Raw genomic sequence first — 19,517 nt, forward strand, 5'->3', positions numbered from 1 at the left:
TCACCTAAGAAAAGTTTCCAAGAGGCATTTGAAGGAGGTCTCTTGACCAAGAAAAAACAAATTAAACTAGGAAGAATAGCACAAATTTTTATCTTATGAAACAAAAATGCTTGCCTAAAAATTTTTTTACTTTATTCTTTTTTGATCAATTAAAATGTTACTTTGCTTAACTGTTAAATCACTATTAGAATAATACCTTATTCAAATCTATTCATGATGACAAAATAACAAAAAAAGTTTAAAAAATGTTCCACTGCTTCCCTGGGACCATGACTTTGTTTCATACCATTCACTCAACATAAAGAAGTGTTTACTACCTACTTCCCACGGTCTAACTCCTAACCATTTCAGAAGCCCCTTCTCTTAAAATTTCTCTTCCTCTCAATCTGATCTCCCTTCTTTCAAGATCCATAGCATTTGATACAGATCATCATTTTAGTAATTCCTACACACGGCTCTGTAATTTAGATGTGTTTCTTCCTTCCCAAATAGACTATAAACGCCTTGAGGGTGAGAACCGTATCTTATTCATCTTTGTGTCTTCTGTAGTATCTACTTAAGTGCCTGGTCCATAGCAGATGATTACAAAATATACACTGAGTGAAAAGAGAAAATGACATTTAACCTTAACACTTACGAAATACCCTCTTGACCATCAAGCTGGTAACGCTTCTGAACAGGCAGGAGCTCTTGCTCGTGTTCTTCATCTGATGTCCCATCAAAGTTTTGCTCATTTATTAAGGGTCTCATTATATCCATATCTTTAAAAAGAAAAAGTGCTTCACTACCATTTTAAAACTTGGCTTAAAGCTGGTATAAATAACAGTTTTAATAGGACATGCCATTTGTACGCATCTTTACTATTTCCACCCTAAGTTAACTCACATTAATACTTTTGAGTTCTACCGTATTTAGAAAGAAACAACTAGACTCATTTGCTGGATATTTGGTTTGGACTAAGCAGTGCAAAGTGAAAAGCATAAGTATTCAATGCAAAATGTTTTCTGTTTTGTCTACCTGAGGTTTATAGTAAATGATGATAGAATTACGGGGTGAAAAATGTGAAGAAATAATAAAATGAACTTCCATCTCTTGTTAGCTTCAAATCATACTGAGTACATAAATGGTAATCATATTTTTATTTATTTTTATTCTTAAAAATTAAAAAAACTTTTTAACTGAAGTAGAGTTGTATAATATTATATGTTACAGGTGTATGTATAGTGGTTCACAATTTTTAAAGGTTATACTCCATTTATAGTTATAAAATATTGGCTATATTCCCCATGTTGTACAATATATCCTTGTAGCTTATTTTATATCTAATAATTTGTACCTCATAATCCCCTACCCCTATATTGCCCCTCCCCCCTTCCTTCTCCCCACTGGCGTCCACTAGTTTGTTCTCCATACCCGTGAGTCTGCTTTTTTGTTATACTCACTAGTTTGTTGTATTTTTTAGATTCCACATAAGTGATATCATACAGTATTTGTCTGTCTGATATAATACCTTCCAAGTCCATACGTGTTGTTGCATATGGCAAAATTTCATTCTTTTTTATGGCTGAGTAGTATCCCATTGTGCATACATACCACATCTTCTTTATCCACCCATCTGTTCATAAACACTTAGGTTGCTTCCATATCTTGGCTATTGTAAATAATGCTGTTGTGCACACTGGGGTGCATGTAGCTTTTCAAATTAGTGTTTTGGGTTTTTTTGTACATATACCCAGGAGTGGAATTGCTGGCAAGCATAATTTTAAATGCTTTAAAAAGATTATAAAGCCATTCCAATCTTTAAATTTTTAGTACCACAATCTATTCTTATATCTAGCAATTTTTAGCATGATTTTGCTCCTTCTGAGGAGAAAGATAACACTAGTCATCACTGTCTGTCTTGTTCTCGTAAAATTCACTAAATTCAAATTTATTGAGATGACTGACATGCATTAGTAAGGTCTGAAGTATAGGATATTTTAAAGAAGTGAAAGTTTGTTCCATTCAAATACATACAATAAACCTACGTAACAGGGAATTGGGGTAACCTAAATGATTTAGTTGGAAGTGACTGATTGACATAACTTTTTAAAACTTATTTTGTAATAATTTCAAACTTACATTAAATTTGCATGAATAGTACAAAAAACCCTCCCATGTACCCTTTACAGGCTCAACAAATTTTAACATTTTGCCATGTTTTCTTTTTCTCTCTCAAATGTTCATCACTTGTTATTAACTATTTGAGAGTACATTACATATATCATGCCATTTTACCTTATCACTAGCATGTATTCCCTATGAACAAGAATATTTTCCTGAATATTCACAGTAATCAAGTTCAAGTAGTTTAATATTGATCAATACTTTTACTTAATCCACATTCTATTTTCCAGTTTCATCAACTGTACTAATAAGGTTCTCTTAGTAATTTTTTTTTGGATCATGTATTGCATTTAGTTGAGCTATTCTACTAGCTACCTTTGCCATTTTATCTTTTATGGTGCCCTTAATCCTCTTTTTTTCTTATTCTTTTTTTTTTTTTTTTTTTTTTTTTTTGCGGTACGCAGGCCTCTCACTGTTGTGGCCTCTCCCGTTGCAGAGCACAGGCTCCGGACGCGCAGGCTCAGTGGCCATGGCTCACGGGCCCAGCCGCTCCGTGGCATGTGGGATCTTCCCGGACCGGGGCACGAACCCGTGTCCCCTGCATCGGCAGGCGGACTCTCAACCACTGCGCCACCAGGGAAGCCCATTCTTATTCTTTTACTATCTTGTTTATCGGTTTTAAATGGTGTCCTCTGACTTCCACCTATACAACAATTAATGGTCTAATTCTAATTTGCCTTTCTGTGTCTCTTATTCTCTCATCTTTCAGTTGTATTCTTTCTATCTACTTTGGCAATTTACAAAATTTGAATTTAGTGAATTTACAACTCCCCGACCTGACCTCTGTTTAGACTTTTAACACTTTAGTTTAGATTTTCTCTTTCTAAGGGAGATTTTCACTGTGCTTCTTCCAAGCCTCCTGCTCCCCCTCCTCCTTTCCACAGAGATTCTAAAGACTCCTCCTCCATTCTGCATATTTGCAGCAGTGACAGGAGCTCTGTTTGAAATTTTGTTTATTTTTCTATTTACAGATTATTTGAAGTTTGTGGTATCCTTGGTCTCCTATTAATGCTATAAGAATAATTTCATGAATGTGTTTACTTGTGCTCCTTGTTGAATTAACAGGTTTTGGGGGAGGATATGTGAAGAGATTAGGATTTAGGCAGCTGCCATTATCCCAGTGCTATTTGGAACTCAGCACAACAGTTTTTCACAAGAGTAAAGTTATGCTTTAAGATACTGAAAGATTCTTTAGCTTTGTAATATATTTTGAAATCAAGAAGTGTGATCAGCTTTGTTGTTTTTCAAAATTCTTTGGGATATTTAAGGTCTTCTGTAATTAAAGCATTATGATATTGGCATAATGACAGACATACAGACCAACAGAACAGAATAGAGAGCCCAGAAATCAGTCTATGCAACTGATCTTCAACAAGGGTGCCAAGAATACACAATGTGGAAAAGACAGTGTTTTCAACAAATGGTGCTCAGAATACTGGGTATCCACATACAAAAGAATGAAATTGGATTTTTATCTTGTACCATACACAAAAATCAACTCAAAATGGATTAAAAACTTACATGTAAACTTGAAACTGTAAAACTTCTACAAGAAAACATAGGAGGAAAGGTTTAGATATTGGTTTTGGCAATGATTTCATGAATATGTCACCAAAAGTACAGTTAACTAAAGCAAAAATAGGTAAGTGGGACTACATCAAACTAAAAAGCTTCTGCACAGCAAAGGAAACAATCAACAGAGTGAAAAGTCAATCTAAGGAATGGGAGAATGTATTTGCAAACCATATATCTGATAAGGGGTTAATTTCCAAAGTACATAAGGAACTCCTTCAACTAAAGAGCAAGAAAAACAAAAACAAATAAAAAGAGAACCTAATAACCTGATTAATAAATTGGCTAAAGATTTGAACAGACATTTCTCCAAAGAAGACATACAAATGGCCAACAGAAAAAATGCTCAATATCACTAATCATCATGAAATGCAAATCAAAATCACAATGAAATGTCACTTCATACATGGTAGGGTGGCCATTATCAAAAAGCAAAAGGCAAAAAAGCAACAAGTAAAATTAATTTTAATAACATTTTATTTAACCCAATATATCCAAAATATTATCATTTCAATGATAATGTAATCAATATAAAAATTATTAACAAGATATTTTACATTCTATTTTTCATACTAAGTCTTAGAAATCCAGAGTGTATTTTACAATTACAGCATATTTTAATTCAGACAAACCATATTTCAGATCAGATACACATATGGCTAAAGGCTACCATGCTGGACAAAAGTAAAGTTTTGTGCAGAGGCGTGACATGATCTGATTTATATTTTACCCAGGATTCCTCTGGGCCTATCTTTTCATGTAGAAAATGAGAGTAGTAATTTCTACCTCACGGGGGTTTTGTGACAGTGAAATGGGATAATATATATGAAGCATAGAGCCTCGTCCTTGGCACATAATAAGTAATCAATAAATATTAGTTTTCTTCCCCTTCCTACATAATGAAATATTAGAAAAAAATTTTGCTTTACAGGATTTTAAAATATAAATCTGACGTGAATTTAATTCATTTACCACTAATAATAATTCTGAGCACTTATGCGCTACAAACGGTGCTATAATACTGAGTATGCATACAGACAAAATATGTTATACCAGACAGAAGGAAATTGAGACTAGTGAAGGAGACAAATACTTAAAAACCTAACATTGGATAAGCTTTAACAGAGGTAAGAACATATGAAATAAAACAGGAATACTCATGCAAAGTAATTAAAAATTACAAAATCCAACTTACATTACACATAAAGTCTATTAGTTGCCAATGTCTTGCCTTTGGCCAAATATTGAATTGGACAGCTCTGAAAAATGCTTGTGATTACTATAGTTAAGAATTAACAATGCTTTATATGGTGTTAGAGAATGTTCTGATTTCATTCTTTTACACGCAGCTATCCAGTTTTCCCAGCACCACTTATTGAAGAGACTATCTTTTCTCCATTGTATATTCTTGCCTCCTTTGTCACAGACTAGTTGTCCATAAGTGTGTGGATTTATTTCTGGGCTCTCTTTCTGTTCCATTGATCTGTATCTGCTTTAGTGCCAGTACCATACCGTTTTAATTACTGTAGCTTTGTGGTATAATCTGAAGTCGGGAACTGTGATTCCTCCTGCTTTGTTCTTTTTTATCCAGACTGTTTTGGCTATTTGGGGTCTTTTGTGTTTCCACACAAATTTTAAATGTAATTGTTCTAGTTCTGTGAAAAACGTCATTGGTATTTTGAAAGCGATTGCACTGAATTTGTAGATTGCACAATGGAATACTGCTCAGCCATAAACAAGAATGAAATTTTGCTATTTGCAACAACATGGATGGACTTGGAAGTCATTATGCTAAATGAAATAAGTCAGACAGAGAAATGTAAATACTGTATGATATCACTTATATGTGGAATCTAAAAAATACAACAAACTGGTGAATATAACAAAAAAGAAGCAGACCCACGGATATGGAGGACAAACTAGTGGCTACCAGTGGGGAGATGGAAGGGAGGAGGGGCAATAAAGAAGTAGGGAGTTAAGAGGTACAAACTATTAGGTATAAAATAAGCTACAAGGATATATTGTACAATGTGGGGAATATAGCCAATATATTATAGTAACTATAAGTGGAATATAATCTTTAAAAATTGTGAATCACTATATTGTACACCTGTAACTTATTTAATACTGTACAGCAACTATATTTCAGTTAAAAAAAGAATTAACAATGCCTTATAAAATAATTAATCAATGGATATCAAACTACCTAGACAAAATTATTTCTATTTACAAATAGAAAAATATAAATGAATAAGAAGTACTAGCTTCATTCAATATTATAAACCATACATTATACACCATATGTATACATTAATGGTGCATACAATTGGAACATTCTTAGGCAGTGCTTTTTATGCTCTCTTATGTTGCCCAGGCAATTGCTTCAACCTGAATTTTCTAACCTAAAATCAACCTAAATTTCCACCTGTTGTCAGAATAGAGAAAAATCACATTCATTTAGCAATATGTATTGAAACCTTTAAAATGTTTATCCTTTTCACCAAGTAATTCCACTTCTGCAAATCCAGTATATGGAGAAAAGGATTTCTGCACAAAGATCTTAATCAAAACACTATACTGGGGCTTCCCTGGTGGCGCAGTGGTTGAGAGTCCGCCTGCTGATGCAGGGGACACGGTTTCGTGCCCCAGTCCGGGAAGATCCCACATGCCGCGGAGCGGCTGGGCCCGTGAGCCATGGTCCCTGGGCCTGCGCGTCCGGAGCCTGTGCTCCGCAACGGGAGAGGCCACAACAGTGAGAGGCCCGCGTACAGCAAAAAAAAAAAACAAAAAAAAAACAAAACCACTATACTGAAAATTTGGAAACAACCTAAATGTGCAACAATCAGGAAACTGCTAAATTCACTACAGCAGTGGTCCCCAACCTTTTTGGCACCAGGGACCAGTTTCATGGAAGACAATTTTTCCACTGACTGGGAGGGGGAGGGTGCAGCGATGGTTCAGGCGGTAATTCAAGCGATGGGGAGTGGGAGATGCAGCTTCACTCGCTCACCTTCCAGAGGTCCCCATCCTCTTTGAAATAATGTGCAGACCTTAAGGAAACCTGTATCTTAACAACTCTACCAGTGCTTTTCACACAGACACCCCATTTTTTAAATTCTTTTTAAAATTAAATAATATTTGGTCATTGTAGAAAATCAGAAAATATAAAGATAAGCAACATTTTTGAAAATAAAATGACCTCATCACCTAGAAACTACTGCTGGCAACATTTTAGAGTATACACAAACACATACACTCACTCCAGTATATTTTCATTCAGTCCATGGCTTTAAATATTATCTTCATGATGATGACTTCCAAATTCATATCTCCAGCCGAGACATCTCCCTAACTCTAGACATAAATCCACCTGCCTACTCGACATCTACACTTTCATATCTAATAGACATTTCAAACTCAGCATGCCCCAAACTGAACTCCTCATCTTCACCACCAAACCTGCTCTTCCTGGCTTAACCCATCTCAACTGGCTATGGATTACTGTATAACAACTTATCGCTCACATCAGGATGCCTCAGTTCTAGGCAATGTGGGCCCTTCCTTACAATTGCTTGAGTATCCTTGCAACATGGCAGCTGCCTCTCCCCAAGTAACTAATCCAAAAACGAGAGCCTGGCACAATGCCTTTTAGGACCTAGCTTCGAAGTCAAACATCATCACTTCCACCATAATCTATTCAATAGAAGCAAGTTACTAAATACAGCCCACACTCAAAAGGAAGGAAATTAAGTTCCTCCTCTTGACGAGAGAAACATCAGAGAATCTGTAGACGTATTATACAACAACCACAACATCTCATCTGATGGCAATTTCATTCTTCTAGACACTCAGGTCCCTGGAGTTATCCTTGTCTCTGTCTCACTCTCACCCCTCATCTAATCTGTTAGGAAATCATTCTCATTCTACTTTAAATATATATCCAGAGTCTAACCATTTCTCTCCACTCCCACTGCTGCTACCACTACTGCTGTGAAGGACATGTACACCTGTCTCCTGAATTGCTGAAATACCCTGCTTCTACTATAGCCCCGTACAGTGCACTCTTCACACAGTATGATCCTTTTAGAATTTAAGTCAGATCATGTCTCTCCTCTGCTGAAACCCTGCACTGGCTCCCCATTCTCTCAGAGCAAAAGCCAAAGGCTTTACATGGAACTGCAAGACCCTACATCAGAGGCCTCCAACCCCCAGGCTGTGGACCGGTACCGGTCCACGGCCTGTTAGGAACCAGGCCGCACAGCAGGAGTTGAGCGGCAGGTGAGCAAGCAAAGCTTCATATGCCGCTCCCCATCGCTCCCGTTACTGCCTGAACCATCTCCCCCCTCACCCCCCTCACTCACCGGGTGGAAAAACTGTCTTCCACGAAACCAGTCCCCGGTGCCAAAAAGGTTGCGGACTGCTGTCCTACATAATCTGGCCTCATCACCACCTTGATCATTCTGCTTCAGCCTCCTTGCCCTCCTCACTACTTCTGTCTTTACTCCAGCTGTTCTTTCTGCCTAGAAGAGTCTTTCCTCAGATATCCACTTGACTAATTCCCTCACCTCTTCCAAGCCTTTGCTCAAGTCCTACCTATTCAATAAGGTCCATTCTGACTACTTTATAAAATGCTATAAACTGCCTAACTCCCACGCTCTCTCCGGATTTCCCTTACTCTGCTCTTTTTTCCATAGCACTTTTAGCCTAATGTACTTTAAATTAACTGATAATTGTCTTTACTGTTCATTGTCTGCTTCCTCTTACTAGAATATAAGTTCCATGAGAGCAGGAATCTTGATCTGTGTTGTTCACAAATGTATCACAGTTGTATCCCAAATGCCTAAAGCAGTGCCTAGCACATAGGAGAAGCTCAACAAATATGTGTTGAATTAATGAAGAGACATAATTTTAAAAAATCAAAATAATTTAGAAAACTTTTTCAGTTAGTAAAAATACATATGGCGAACATCTTCCCACATGACTTTAAAGGGCTATTCAGTATATGACTACATGGCTATATCACAATTTACCTAAACAATTTCCTTTAATTGGACATTTAGATAGTCACCAGCTTTTCACATTTATAAATAACGTAATGAACATCTATTGATATGTTACATGACTTATTTCCTTGGGAAATATTTCTAGAAGTAGAAATGCTGAGTCAAACGATGTGTGCATTTTTAAGGATAAGTATATTATACTGCTTTTACCAGCAATGCATGAGAATGCACATTTTCCCACCTTTAGCATTCTGCAAGGCACCTGGAAGAATGCAAAGTAGGAGGGAATTTGCCCCATCCATGTTGGAGTTCTGGTAAATTCCCACCTCGAATTTAAAACAGATAAACCTGGATTCCTATCTGGGTACTGCCATTAATGAGCTTAAAATTATTCTATCTATAAAACAGGGATAATAATTGCACCTACCTCCCCATTGTTGTGAGGATTAAAGGAAACAAAACATATGTCAAGCATTTACACTGCTCGACACAGTAAACATTCAATAACACGTTACGTTTATTTCTACCATTACTGTGACTTGAAAGAAATCAACTGCAAAGTGCCCTGCACATTATTACAGGACAGCAATCTGTTACTATAATAAAGTATTTCTTTAAAGCTCAACTTCTTTTTTAATCATTTAGCAGCGAATTACAAATATTCCTAACACAATGCATCTAACTGGGAGGAACAATATTATTACTACCTCGATCTCTATTTTTGTTTTACTTTTGACAGCTGGAAACCATAAACAAAGTTTCGCATTCCCTGTCGCCAAGGAGACAAGACACCAGAGGAAAGCAGGAAAACAAACTCTGCCAAGTGAGCCAACTACACGTCGTATCTCAGTCTGGTCAGCACGTCCCACTCGCCACTCCTGGGGTGGCAGACGGTAAATTAAGGATTCACCAGGGATTCCGAACAGGGCTGCCGTGTCTGAAAGGCCAAACCATGGCAACTTCCTTAAAGCATCGTTGGAAAAAAAAACCAGTGAGAGTCTGCGAAGGCTCTGCATTGCCTTTGAAACGTACACCAACGCACGACAACCGTCAGCGCGCGCTCCCGCGCGCGCGCGCACACATACACACACGTACATTTTGACGCCCTCTGTAGGGCCTAGCTTTTCGCCTGACCCAGCTCTCATATCGGACAACTCGTTCCTGTGCAGGTGCTGACTCGGAGGTCAGTCACCTCCTAAGCCTCGGCTCAACCCAAATGTCCCAGGGAGGTCTGCTTTGATGGTTTTACATTCAAACCTACGCCAGACCCACAACCCCAAGAACCCTGACCCCCAAGAAACCCCAACAACGACCGGAAAGCCACTCCGCGTTTCTCCCTGCCTAGGGACAGGAAACGCGAACCCTGACGCGTGAGGCAGGGTGCGCGGCCGCGCAGGCGCCCGCACCGCCCCCAGACCCCCGGCCGAGGCCGAGTGCGGGCTCGGGGCCTCGGCGCTTCCCGCGGACGCGCATCCCTGCGCCACGTCGGCCAGCGCCCCCGCCCGCGCCCAGCACCCACCGAGCTCTTCGTGCCCAGCCGCCTCGGCCGCCGCCGGCGCCGCAGCTTCCATCTCTCGGGGGTCTCCAGGACGCCGCCGCCCCGGGACGCGCGCTCCTGCCGCTGCGTGGCCAAGGCCTTCCCGGCTGAGCGGGAACCGCGCCCGGCCCGGAGCACCGCACCCGCTCGGCGGGGAGCATGCGCACTGGGGCGGCCCGGCCCGGCGGAGGCGCCGGGGCTCGAGGAGCCTTCCTGGGGCGTTGTGTTGCGGCCGGTGAGCAGCGCTCGGGGTAGAAGACCCGAGTGAGAGGAGGTCCGGCTGCAGAAGGGCAGGGTAACGGGAGAGGAGGGACGTTTTGGAGATAACTGGGGGTAGTAACTTAGAGCTGGCGGAGACCCAGGCCTATAGCTCCCTGGTGGGGATGAGGGTGGGGAGGGTGTCTTTACAGATGACCACGAGCTCAAATTCCAGGACGCCATCTACTTGCAAGGCTTTAGCATTCTGCAAGGCACCTTGAAGAATGCAAAGTAGGAGGGAATTTGCCCCATCCATGTTGGAGTTCTGACTACCTGTTTTTCCGTCTCTATGCCTCTATTTAGAGATAGAGGGTGCCCTCAAGTAGCGTTTCATTTAGTCAGATAGTTTCACTTTAAGGATTTTTCAGTGCCCTTCAGATACTTGACGTTAGCCGCAGTGTTGAAAGGAAATTAAGGTTAAGAGTAATTATACTGATGCAGTGTCAAATATTCTTAAGCACTGTACATGCATTGTCTTATTTAATTCAGATGACAAGCCTGTGCGATAATTCTAATGTGTATATCCATTTTACAGATGTGGGAACTAAACGCACAGAGCTAAGTAACCTGTCCAAGGATAATAAAGTAGTAAATGGCAAAGATGGAATTCTGTCTGCAGCCAGAGCTGGGGCTTACAATATGCAGCTGGCCCCTCAGGTGGGTACATCTGAAGCAGGCTTTTGGATAGAATGAAAGTGCTTTAATTTTGAAATTGCTCTTTTTTTTTTTTTTCATTTCATAGTTCTTTAAAGCCAGGACATAAGACTTTTTCTTTTTGTCCGTTCTATTTCAGTAGGGTCTTCTGAGGAAAGTTGGTTTGTTGTTGTTGTTTTGATGGGGGGTTGTGTGTCTGATTTCTAGGATCACTGATATAACTACATGGTGATAGTGATAAATATTTAAAATGCTAAGATTTAAAAAGTACGCAGTTACGTAATATCTGTACCTTTTCTCCTGTTGCATCTTTTGTGAGTTTTACTAGTGGTTTGCCAAAACCCTTTGTTTTCCTTAAATCAACCCCAGTCATTCACAAACATACACTTGCAAACCCCAAAGAAAGGTTTTCTGTAAAATGTTCCTGACACATAACAAAGATGTAGGGGAGATAGAGAAAAAAGAACTCTATCGTGGTGGATCATAACTAGAGGAATAGTCCCTAAGCCGTATTGGGGTGGGGTACCTAGTTACAGATCAGTGGGAGAGAAGACAGGCATCGGATAGGTAACTGTCCAAGAAACCACCCATTGTAGTGAGAACACTTGGGACAGTGTCTTGAAAGAGCAACATTATCCTTTGAGTGTTAAAAGGGATTAAAAGCCATTGTCCTCTAATATCAGCATCAGGAAAAGCAGATCTGGCAGTGTGGAAGGGAAAAAGGTCTGACCTGTAATGGAGGCCTGGGCCGAGGCAGGCAGCCAGGCTCAGTGTTTTTACAGACTGATATGGAGATAAGCCAAGTGATAGGGATGATCGTAAAATTCAAGACAATTATATGGTTTCATATTGCACTACTTGAGAAGATATTTACTGTGACTTCTGCTCCAGATCTTGTAAATTGGAAGAGGGTATAGGGAAAAGCTATATTAGAATAAAGGCATTATAAAGAATCTGACTATTTGAACCCTGGCGATTCCTTTCTTTCTTTTCCTCACTTTAACTTCCTGGATCATATGTCAATTACTTCCTCCTTTGTAACTACCATACTTTGTTCATATCTCTGTTGTAACATCTCTCCCTGTGCCTTATAATTATTTCCCTGTCCGAGTCTTATGCTATACTGTGAATGCCTGCAGGAGAGAAGCTGTATCTTTGTCTGTGTCTCAAAAGGCCTAGCAGAGTGCCCTGCATGTATCAGTGGTTCAGTAAATAGGTGTTGAAAGTTGTTGAATATAGCCTCATGGATACATGAAGGGAAATATTTAGAAAGCTTTAATTTATCCAAACACATTTATGGAGCACCTCCCCTGTGCCAGGGACTATGCTAGATGCAGGGTCTGTAATGGCAAAGAATATTGGTATGAACTGGAGTTCATAGTCTAGTATAGGAGAATGCAAAAGAAAAGAACTAAACAAAATATTAACTATGTAATTACAGTGTTGGTGAAGAAAATAGTAATAGGGTGCTACTGGAGAAACTACTCCAGATTGAATAGGCAGGACAGTCTTCTCGGAGAACATTTAAGCTGACACCTCAAGATTAGAAGGAGTTAGATGTATGTAGGGAGAAAAGCAGTTCAGGCTGTGAAAATAGCCTTCACCATTTCATAGATGGAGAAACGGCTGTGTTTCAGACGTGTTGATTTGAGACACCTGTGGAACATCTAGATAGCATCTTTTATACAGTAGTTAGATCTCAAAAGTTTCTTCATGTTAAAATAATATTTCCAACCTCACAGTTTGTTGTGAAGATTTAATGAGATAAAGTATTTAGAACATTAGTCCGTTGCCTAGTTCACAGAAAGCATCAAGTAAACTGAACATATTAATTAGGAGTTTTTTATTGTACTAGAGAGAGGGACCAGCTTAAACTAACTTAAGACAAAGGGGGACTTTTACTGAGATCCCCAGGACAGAGATTTGACTGGGGTCAGGAACAGCTGATTTTGATGCCTCTGAGACTCTGTCTCCTTCTCCTGCCATTGCTTTTCTCTGTGCACCTGCTTGTATATCTGTGCAGTGTTTTGCTGCAGAGGTCCTCTGCTTCTAAGGTTTACCTGGCAGGAAACATGGTTCCTAAACCCTCGCAATTTCTATAGTTTACAGTTCAGGTGTCCAGAAAGACACTAGTTTCTTTTTTTTCAGTTTCAGTTTTTAAATTTCTCAGGAAAGAATTGTGATTAGATCAACTTAGATCAGGTTCTCACCCCAGACTGGTAAAGTGAGGGGTGAACAAAGTCATATATGTGGTAGGTACTGATGAAATTATTGCAGATGACAGTGTGAAGAAGGTAACAGTTTCCAAAAAAGAAAAGCTGAGTGGACCAAATCCTCAGCATTTACTCTATTTTGATTCCCTCTGTGTAAAATATTATTTATTATGTATCTTAAATATGTTTTACCCTCTTATGTTTTCAATGTATATAGAGATAATTTCTCACCATCTTCTAATTAATATCCACTTTAATGACTTCTGTATTCTGTTGAAGAATTTAGGAAACATGCTGACCAGCACTGGTCCTCTTAAGAGTTTCTTTGTTGGAGTAATTGTTGCTGATAACCATACTTTTATTACCAATAAGTTTGTTTTATTTAACTCTTTATGACTGAGTTAGTAGATTAAAATTAACTGAAAACTGTGCCTAGGGGAAAGAGAATGCAAGTAGTACAAGATAACTAAAAAAACCTGATATTCTCAAATAAAAAATTTTTAAAAGATAGTGCATCCATAAAACAAGAATAGAATGCCACGGAAATAGGAATGTTCATGGAACAAAAAGTAGAACAAAAAGACAAAAAGAAAGGAAAATAGAAAAAATAATAAAATTAAGGATTCGTCTAGCAGGTCCAAGGAGAAGGAAAAAATCAAAGTAATAATACAACAGAATTTCTCAGAATTGAAGGGTGTTTGTTTCCAAATTAGAAGGATTGCCCAGTACAACACTGAATGCCTAGTACAGCAGATGAAAACAGACTTAAGCCAAGACATACCTAAATTGTAAAATTTTAGAACACTGAAAGTAATAGGGAGATCCTAACAGCTTTTTGAGATAATAAATGAATAAATAAAAGGTAAGGAAGGGATCACATTCAATTGCAGTTGCATCTAACTGCCCAGTAGCAACAACAAAAGCTGGAGGACAGTGGAGCACTGCATTACAACTTCCGAAGTAAAACACATCCAACTTAGAATCTGATACCTAGCCAAACTATCAATCAGATGAAAGCATAAAATAAACACATTTTAAGATATATAAGAGCTCAAAACATATACTTCCTATGTTCCTTCTCTTAGAAAGCATGGGAGGAATGCTCCATCACAATTAAGGGGTAAACCTAGGAAGAAGTAGACATGGGATCCAGGAAAGCAGGGATCCAACGCAGGAGAGGTGAATCCCAAGAAAATGCCAATGCCAGGGTCCCAGTTGTGCAGCAGTCCTAGAGAGTAAGCAGTCCCAGTGGGGGCAGGAGAACAGAAGGTACCAAGAAGGGATACCTTCAAACACAAAACATTGATAAAAGAAATACAAGTACAGTGCGCCATTTTCCTTGGCAGTGAATAATGTGTCAAGTCATAATAATAAAAACACAAAACAAAGCTTTAACAGAGAGTGTATTACAGCTCTGTTCGAAGATGTGGGTGTGGTGGGGAGAAATATTCTCTGTGAAGGCTGTGTAAAAGAGCTAAATTCTCACTTTTCAGAGTTGTGAGAAAATAGATAATATCTGAAGCTGAAACATCAGTACTACTGTAAGAGTGTTATTTACAGATACGGAGGTAAATACCAAATGAAACTACCAGAGGAGTTCGAAGTGGTTGCCTCTTGAGAAAGGGAATTGTAGGGAGAGCTGGTTTTTCATTATGTCTTGTTTGATTCTTTGAGTACATGATAAAAACAAACACTAAATTTACAAAAAGGGAAAGTCATGGTCCCTGCCAAACACTAAGTTTTGTCAAGACAGGTATTCAAGAAAGTCATCTATAGGTGAAGTTTGTTATTTTTTAAAATTTACGTTTTCCTGTTCTTAGTTGATTTCAAATACTTCATTTTTAATGTCAGTTATCTCTGTGACTGGGGAGACAGCAGTTTCAGAATTTACATTCGAATGACTGGGAACAACTGAAGAGAGGAGATTTTCTCAAAAGTCCTTTGAAATTTTATAGTCAAAATGAGAGGGACCCGTCTTGAGAAAGACTGCTGGCCTACAAGAAATAGAGTTTTTAAATATCAATTTACCCAGCTACTGCTACATCCTGCTTTTAGATTATTTATATGCAAAATTGTATCACCATCATAAATAATGTCTTTTTGTCATTTGGATTGGGAAAAGGTACATTCTCCACACAACGTGGCATTTATTGAAGACTCTGAATTGAATACTTGTTTCATTAATGGACCCAAGAAGGACTCCCTAGAAAAGCTTGACACTTCAGGACAAAGGGAACCCAAATGAACTGGGTGTCAGTGGAATTACCATTAAATCCCAGATCGACCACACTTAGGGTCTTTTCCCAGAAAGCTGAAGCAATACAGTTAAGATTGTGCTTGAAACATGTACCACTGAGCATACGAGACAATATTATCGGGAAAATCCTCTTGACAATAAGCAGACAACTGAAATACATTTCTGAAAATGTTCAGAAAGTCTACATTTATAAAGCTTTGAACATTTCTGAAAAATTCTTGGCTTATTTGCCACTCACGCCCACAAAGGTAGAGCTAGAATTTGAAACCTGGTCTGTGTATTCTTTTCTTTGCTGTAATAATTATAATTACATACCACCTAGGCACCAGACAAAATACTATGTGCCTGAAAGTGTTCTCCACTTGTCTTCCATTTCCCCCTCAGATCCTCTTTCCCACTTTTTCCATCCTGTTCTGGGCCCCAGAAGGCTGTCCTGTATAGAATGCTTCAATGGGCCTCCAATTGGTTTTGAGGTTTAGAGATAGTAGAAGGAGGTCGATCCTAGGACAGAGGTGAAGGAGGTCAGGAATTCATTTTTCTGGTACTCTCCTTACTAAGTCCCTACAGGGTAGCTGCACCCCTCTAAGAAAGTCACAGCTTCTGTCGGGCAGCCCTCTCCAGGGTCCCGGTAAACACTCCTTCTTATTGCCTTTCCAGGCATAGAGGCAGGAATGTTCCTCCTCCCCACTGCCTGCCCTCGGATACCACATCATCCCCTGTTGATGTTCTTGAAAAGCTGCCCATATCATTGTAAATAGTTCCTCTCCTCGACTCTCCTCAGTTAGCACTTTGTATGAGTATGTATGTGTATGCCAGCTGTTTCCTGGTGAGACCTTTATAACTGCACATACATAATCTCATTTATTTCCCTAAGAAGACTTCATGTATAATCTCCATTCTACAGATGAAGAAACTGAGAGTAAGAGAAGTTAAACGATTTGCTCAAAATCCAATAGTAGTGTCAAGTTTCAACTACACTGTCTCCAGAAACATTTATTCAGACAATGGGAAATCACATCCGTATCCCAGAAAGTTCTTAAAATTTGGAATCCTGTATGGCTTTCGTTACCACCTCAGTAACTTTCTTGGGGGTGGTTATTGATTCAGGCCAGTAATCGTCAGGTAGGAGGGCGGCAGTTAGTGAAGCAGCTGTTGCCTTGATTTTGGCGAAACACTCAGGCTTCTGACCAAAAAAATAAAGCATGCTGGGTAGAGCAGTACATGCGTACCAAGTGAGGGCCCCTATCATATGTCACTCACTCTGCCTATCCATCTATCATCTCCAGGCTCTTTCCCTTTCTTCAGGGCTGTTAAGTTGGGAATAGAATTTTCTGCAGTCCCCTCCTCTCATCTTCCCTTCCCCATGTCCAGTTCCTGGAGGGCCCTACTGAGGATATACTGTCCTAGGGCTGTATATTAAATTGTAAATTATCCTGGAAAAATTGTCCACGGAGGCTCCATTTTTCTGCCATTTGGCAGTGGGGCAAAGATGGGGTTAAAAAGGGGGTAAAATGATAAGAGCTAGGTTAGGTTAGTTCAGTTTGGTCCCTTTAACTAGATTCTTGCTCTTAACCTTTTCTTCTAAGTCACATTTTAAAAAGGTAAGAAAATGAGTTCTCACATCACAACGGTCTAGTTAATTTTGTTGAAAGTAGTCATAGTAATAAATGTAACAACAAGGGAATCTAACTTTCATGGAGGCAAGCCCCACGCTAAGTGAGTTTCACTCATAAATTACCCCATTTACCCTGCACAGCAACCCTATGAGGCAGGTGTTGTATTACCCCATTTTTTAGCTGAAAAAAACTGAGGCTTAGACAGATGAAGCAACTTGCCCAAAGTCCCACAGCTGAAAACCAAGTTCAGTTGCAGCGCTGGGATGCATGTTGCAAACCACTGAGCATCCCAGCCACTTGAGGGAGGGCCTGACTCCTGAGCTGGCAGGTTGTGGGTGCATTTCCACGCTGCAGGCCACTGGTTGGTGGTGTGATTGAGTCATCAGTGCATTGTACATATTGTCTGTCTGTTCTCATAGAATGAGAGGTAAGGAAGATCCTCAGGAAATCAGGTAATTGGGCTTCACTGTTGGGGCTTAACTGACATAAATGTCACTACCCACATATTCAACATTGTCCTCTGAAAATATTACCCTGTGAAGGGCAATAGAAAAAGTGACTTACGGCAAGTGCTAGGAAGCACACACTTATTTTCCCACATGCTATTTATTCCTTTTGGTATTTAATATAAATGGTAAGAAGGCTTAAAACTTGTACTTAAATAAATCCCAGGTGTCCTTCCAAAAGGCTTAAAAGAAGAAGAGTGCTTTCAAAACTGTGCTGCTTTCCATTTTAAGCATTATGTATTGGTTAAATATTAACCTATAAGGAAGTTATTTAACCTGCATTGCCTTCTAATGAAACTATTGTCATGCCAAGTACAGAAGTCTGGGTTTTCTCTGGTCACTAAGAATTCAGTATCCTCACGTGTAAAATTTAACCTGATAAGCCCCCTCCGTTTCAGGATTTTAACCTCAGGGTCTGGTTTGGGATTTGATTTGATAAGCCATACCCGTCAGTTTTTGTGTAGCCTACTTTTTATCACAGTTCAAAGGGAGTATGTGAAAGACTTACTTATGGTAAGTAGGTCACCAGAGACACACGTCAGGCCTGAGGAATCCTAGAATTTCCACTACTTAGAACACTCTCCACGGTGATCTGAGGAGCTTTCTCACGACTAAATAACGTTGAGTGATACCAGCTGCATTGGGAAGGAGTAGAACCATACCTCACTAGGGAAATCTGCCTAGGAGATGCCGATCCCCAGTGGACCTCATTAGAGAAAATAAGTACACATAATCTGCTTTTTTGTAATGAAAAAGAGTGGCATGGAAGTTAGAAAGTTTCCACTCAGGAGACAGGAGATGTTCCAGCTAGAGGATTGCATTCCAGCTCATGTCCTCAGAAGTTTATAAGACAAGACGTCCTTAGAAAAAGGTACCCTTTTAAAAAGAAAATGTCACCACCCTGTTTCCTTTAAGGCCAAGCTGGTAGCCAACCACATTAGGCTCCATTTATATGGTTCTGTTCCTGTCAATTTTGTTTCTCAGTCATAATAGCCCATAATTGTTCATTGTTTGATTTTTCCCTCATAAAATGGCTAAGCACTTTGACCTGATTTTCTCAATAGACTGCATCCATTTTATAATAAATTAGATCAGTGATTGACTTCTTAAAGATGGGCTATTGTATTAAGTCAGAGAAGTGAGAAATTGACCAAGGAACAGTTCATTTTGCATAATGTAAGTGTTTCCTAATTCATCCTCTAATCAGCTCTTTGGATCTACATTAATTGTGTCAAGAAATTCTTTACCATCTAACAAGTTTGACTTTATTGGCGATCATTCAAATGTGACTCTTTCAGGAAATAAAAAACAAAGCTATTTATATCACAACACTTAGGTTTTTAAAAACAAGACTCTTAATATCTTCATTTACATGTCAACTACCACAACTTGATTCTGACATAGAAAACAAACTTACGGTTACCAAAGGGGAATGGGGGGGAGGGATAAATTAAGAGTTTGGGATTAGCAGATACACACTATATATATATAAAATAGGTAAACAACAAGGACCTACTGTATAGCACAGGGAACTATATTCAATATCTTGGAATAGCCTATAATAGAAAAGAATCTGAAAAAGTATATATATATATATGTGTTTATATATAAACTGAATCACTATGCCGTACACCTGAAACATTATATATCAATTATATTTCATTTAAAAAATGTAAAAACAAAAAAACTTGATTCTGAAATATAGCTCTCCGTGCATAAAATTTGCCTGGCCTCA

The 19,517-nt window shown here is 39.1% G+C and overlaps 1 protein-coding gene across 2 annotated transcripts in view; it reads right to left on the minus strand.

Moving 5' to 3' along the window:
* SLC36A4 (solute carrier family 36 member 4) overlaps positions 1–10,439 on the minus strand; it is a 44,679-nt gene extending 34,240 nt beyond the window's left edge. The window contains exons 1-2 of one of the 2 annotated variants that reach the window (XM_067750694.1): positions 10,261–10,394; positions 638–761 (exon numbers count right to left, since the gene is read on the minus strand). In XM_067750694.1, the coding sequence (XP_067606795.1) occupies positions 638–761; positions 10,261–10,312 (176 nt within the window). In that variant the 5' untranslated portion in view covers positions 10,313–10,394. Of the gene's footprint in view, positions 1–637; positions 762–10,260 lie in introns of both variants that reach the window. The other variant, XM_067750695.1, reaches the window with a different exon arrangement.
* Between the last annotated feature and the right edge of the window lie 9,078 nt (positions 10,440–19,517).

This window comes from Pseudorca crassidens, chromosome 9 (assembly GCF_039906515.1).
Source record: "Pseudorca crassidens isolate mPseCra1 chromosome 9, mPseCra1.hap1, whole genome shotgun sequence".
Taxonomy (NCBI): Eukaryota; Metazoa; Chordata; class Mammalia; order Artiodactyla; family Delphinidae; genus Pseudorca; species Pseudorca crassidens.